At 43.3% G+C, this 4674-nt stretch overlaps 1 protein-coding gene across 2 annotated transcripts; it reads right to left on the bottom strand.

Moving 5' to 3' along the window:
• Positions 1–2083: 2083 nt before the first annotated feature.
• On the bottom strand, positions 2084–4139 carry NME3 (NME/NM23 nucleoside diphosphate kinase 3). 2 transcript variants are annotated; one of them, XM_010014086.1, is made up of 4 exons: positions 4011–4139; positions 3384–3485; positions 2541–2653; positions 2084–2201 (listed from the first exon to the last, which is right to left on the bottom strand). In XM_010014086.1, the coding sequence occupies exons 1-4, from the start codon at positions 4137–4139 to the stop codon at positions 2084–2086; spliced, it is 462 nt and encodes a 153-aa protein (XP_010012388.1). The 2 variants fall into 2 exon arrangements, with proteins under 2 accessions (XP_010012388.1, XP_010012389.1); XM_010014087.1 differs by lacking the exon at positions 2541–2653 and having other exon boundaries at positions 2181–2201.
• Positions 4140–4674: the final 535 nt, after the last annotated feature.

Raw genomic sequence — 4674 nt, 5'->3', positions numbered from 1 at the left:
GCATCGGTGTTCTGCGCAGTGAACAGATTGAGGATGTTCGATTACGCTTAATGATGTTTGACTGCGAGGTACCTGCTCTGCTGTTTTCAGAGGCATCCCCACGGGCTGCCGACCGAAGCAGCACCCCTCACAGCTGCGGGAAATGGTGTTCCTCACACACAAGTGGTGTTGGATCCGTAAGCCAGGCAAGTAACCGGTGGTTCTGTTGGGGTGCGGGGAGATGAAGCTGCAAAGTGGCAAAATGCAGGTGTTAAAGCTTCACAGCCCCTGGCCCTGTGTGGTAACAAGAATGAGGAACGCTGGTGTTACTCTTTATTATGTTTACTACGTGGCCTTTGACTAATCTACAATACACCTTTTCCTCTTCCAGAGCTGGTTGCAGTCGTGTGCCATCGCTGCAGCATTAGTGCCATACCCCGTGCAGCACTTGAGCAGTCACAGGCTACTTGCAATTAGTGAAGCTGGACATGCTCACTGGGCATCGCAGATGAGGAGTGTGGTCACTGACCTCCTCCTCTCAGTCTCAACCCATGACAAACACTGATCAGCAGCTTTCTGGTACTCTCCAGATAACTCAAATTTCTCTATTTTGTAGTAGGCAAATCAAGAAAAAGAAATCTCAAGTAATCCTTCGAGCAAAAGCAGAACTGGAGACTACTCATCTCGTGCACAGGTTTGTCTCAGCTTCCCTTTTTTCCAACAGCCTTTAACTTAATTATTGAACTTCCATAACACTGAATATTTTCAGAAGAGAAGCTCACCCTCAGTTTGGCAGTCAGGGTATTGTTCCCTCTCCTTTTAGTCACCGATTAGATCCAAGACAGTATAATGAAAATTTGCTTTTATTTCACGTAAGAAACAGCAACTGTTGTTTTATTATGTACCATTTCCTTTCAGGAGCTAGGTATCCTCATGGGGTATCATAAGCATTGAATTCACCGTCCATTACACAGTTCGGTATTTGAAACAACTCACTATAGGAAAAAAATTCAGGCATTTCAACAACTGGTTTAATGAAACTCTTGCTTTTAATGAATACAATGTTGCAGGTAAATAAATACATCACCTTGACCCCAACACATTCCCTGTTGCCTATCCAGTACAACTAGTGAGTATTTGTTGTGAAGAGTTCTGCCAGAGGCTGATCACGTTCTCTGGTAGGAGCAGATACCTCTACTGAAGACATTCAGCATTATTACAACTCTCTTTCCTTACATGATTGGATAAATTACAAAAAAGTAATTCTAAAGTCACTTCTGAAATACCTTATCCAAAAGCAGCTTTGTAGTTCCAACTAAGAGGACAAATGAGAACATAGCTCAGTTGTCGGCTGTTCAGTCAGGAAAACAAACCACAAACTGCTACAGTAAAGTGCCTGAAGGTAGATCTCCTGCCTCCATCCTCACATTAATCTTCTTTTCACATAAAAGGGCATTTAGGAAGCCTGGCCTATTAATCCTTCCCTAAAATGCTAAATAAATCCCATGTGGGGGAACCAAAGCCAGTTAAAAGGGTGTCAGTCCAGAGGAAAGTTCTCATTTTACCCAACGCGCTGCTCTATGTATGTATGTATGCAGCACACTGCAGAGAGAAATAAATACCTTTTCTTCTGCAGGGTATTGGGCATCCACTTCACTTGATATCAAGTTCAATCTGCAACATTTAGGCATGTTATCCATATATTACTAGTTGTCCCCTAACATTTTAACAACATTAACCTTTGACACTGAGCCATTTATTTATTTACCAATAAATTATTACCATTTTTTTTTCTATTTACCAAAATACCCCCTTTAACTACAGAGTATTTTGGGAAAATACATGTATTATATGCTCTGTGTTTTAATCTCCCATCTCTTGCCCCCAGAAGCAGCTTTTTCAAAGTACAGTTCCATCTCTATCTAACCTGGCAGCTTTTTAACCAAAGCATCAGCAAACACTGGCTATATTTAATATTCACGACCAAGCGACCTCACAGGTTGCTGTGACAGGGTTCTACTGGTTTATATGAGGGGCTCTGCAGTAGCTACAGGCTGGCAGCTCCTCACAGGCAGTGAGGATATTGGAAGGAACAGGCTCAGTTTTAGTCATAGATCCATTCATGAGCACAGCTTCGGTAATCAACCAGTTCCTCAGGAGCAAACCATAAGCTGATCTCTGTCTCAGCGCTTTCAACAGAATCACTTCCATGAATGATGTTCCTAGGAAAAGAAAAGGTGGGTATATAAGTAATATAATCCTCAAATGCAAAACAAAGCAAGCTTCTTTTTTTGAAGTGGTATTCATTGTGGAGAGAAGTTTTAAGTAAGTGTAACATAGCAGTAAGGACGGAGTATGCAGCCCCAGCTTTGCTCATCATTTTTGTCAACAGGGAAGACCAGAATTCAATTTCCATCTTTAGATAGTAACATCACCTGGGCAGAGGGAACAGGAGGTCCTTCCATAAGATAGAGAAGGATGGAGCACAGTTCCTACACATATCATGACATACCACTGGACATTTATTGCCTTTAGATAATATCAATAATTGCAAAACATACCTTCCAACCTGAACACAGAGGTCACCACGAATAGTGCCAGGCTTTGAATCGAATGGATTAGTTTCCCCCAGCATCACTCTTCCTGTCTTAATCACATTAAGACCTTCCCACACCTTAAAGAAAATATCAATTGAGATTATTAAACCTTAGCAGCAGATGAAGAGTTAATCAAACCCTCCCCAATTACACAACGCTGTCCATCACAGCACAGATCACCATCTGAATATTTGTAATAACAAGACGTATTTTATCTTGGATTTCTCTGTCAGCTTATTGAAGTGTCTGCTGCAGTTCTCCCCTCCTGCACAATATCTTTTCCCACTGAGGGTGGGAAGAGAATGATTTTAAATCTCATTATGGTAAATGACCTCACAATGCTGCTTGCTGGAGGTCTCAATCTCCAGCTTAACTGTGTTACAAATACATTATCCAAGACAAAAAGAGAAAACTCCTTCTCAGAAAGTCAGACAGAAAGAGATTTTCAAAGTTGCTGTAGCTTAGGAGTACAGTAAAACTATCCCAACACTGTTTCTCAGCTTGCTTAATACATGGCATTTCACAGTGGGGGTTTTGTGCATGTTTACTGCCTCTCCGTGTCCCCACTTTGGTCCTGCCTTTACCCTTGCCCTCCTACTCAACATACTGACCCAAAGGAGAAAAAGCTTATGAAAAAGGATTAAAGGAGTTAACAGCCCATCTTCTCAATGACAGTATTTGAGTGGAGGTTTTTAAGTCCTTTAAAAAGAAAGAAACTAGAATTCTGTAAGTGAGGCAATAGTACTGCAGGTACAACAATTAAATAATACATTTTTTCTTAGCTGAGCTTCATTCTCAAGAACTCACCATGGCTACCACAGGGCCGGAGTGCATGTACTGCACCAGACCATCGTAGAACGGCCGGTCCTTCAGGTCAATGTAGTGTTCCCTCAGAAGTTCTTCAGAGGCCTGCATTAAAACCCAACCAACCATCAAAAAAAGCTTACTGTAAGAACTTAAGAGCATGCTAAAATCACACAGATTAACCACAGAGCAAGGCTAATCCCGAAACTTGCATGCACTTGAAAATTCAGCATTTCTGGCATCTTCCTAGAAGTGCCTTTGGTCACTGTGGATTTGAACAGTTTGCTTCAACTACCACTCAACTTAGAAAAGTGTCTTTTGCCAACCAGGACCGCTTATGTGAGCTGGTAGTTGTTGCAGATACTCAGAGATATTTATTAGGTATAGGATGCCCCTAAAAGAATATTCTCTTCCGACTAAGGACATCAAGTTACTAAAATTAGCGTGCTTAGCACGTCTAAAGCATTTAGCCAGAGCTGGGAATTGGAACTGTTCCAAAAACATTCAGAGACTTCTCAGAATTTCAGGTTTAATTGTTCTGAAGACTACATCTGTCATTACAGCATGCTGCTCGGGTCCAAGGGTGCAGTTTGTATGCAAAAGGAGGTGTCCAAATGCAGGAAAGCTTACGTGTATTAACTTCATGGCCACCAGTTTGAAGCCTTTCTGTTCAAACCGCTTGATGATCTCTCCCACCAGACCCCGCTGGACCCCATCAGGCTTGATGGCGATGAAGGTGCGCTCGGTGATAGAAGCCATCGTCCTAATGAGGAAGGGAATAAAAGGTGTTATTCCAGGAGCAGCAGGCAAGTACAGTCACAGTTGTGTGTAACATCAGCTCTCGTTATAACTACATCGGCTGCATCTGCAGGTCGGTAACCCGGGATCGGCACCGGTCTGACAGCCACTCACTGTACCCGGGTTTTCACAAGCAAGTTTAAGTCGATGACCCTGTGCCAAGCCTGCAGTTGGCAGGTATTAAAACAGAATGTGTGGCAACGACTGTCACAGATGCAGCCCCAAGCGCCACGCGGGAGGCTGGCACCTGCGATTTCAGGCAAAGGAGGCTGAATAAATCCATATTGTGTAACTTTGGTTTGTAAGTGATCCGTCGGTCGGTTTTGAACACGGTTTTGCTGCGAGTGCGTGTGTATGTATGTCTGTAGGTAGGGGTGTGTTAGGTACGTGTGTGTACGTACACCCTGTGTAGGTAGCTCAGTGTAGGTACCCCCACCCGCGTGTGCAGCTAAGGCACAGGGGCGCGGGGAAGCCCTCCCGAGGGTGCCGCAGGGGT

This window comes from Nestor notabilis, unplaced genomic scaffold, assembly GCF_000696875.1.
Source record: "Nestor notabilis isolate BGI_N333 unplaced genomic scaffold, ASM69687v1 scaffold33824, whole genome shotgun sequence".
Taxonomy (NCBI): Eukaryota; Metazoa; Chordata; class Aves; order Psittaciformes; family Psittacidae; genus Nestor; species Nestor notabilis.
Note: the sequence above shows the minus strand (reverse complement) of the source record. Positions and strands in the feature narration are given on the sequence as shown.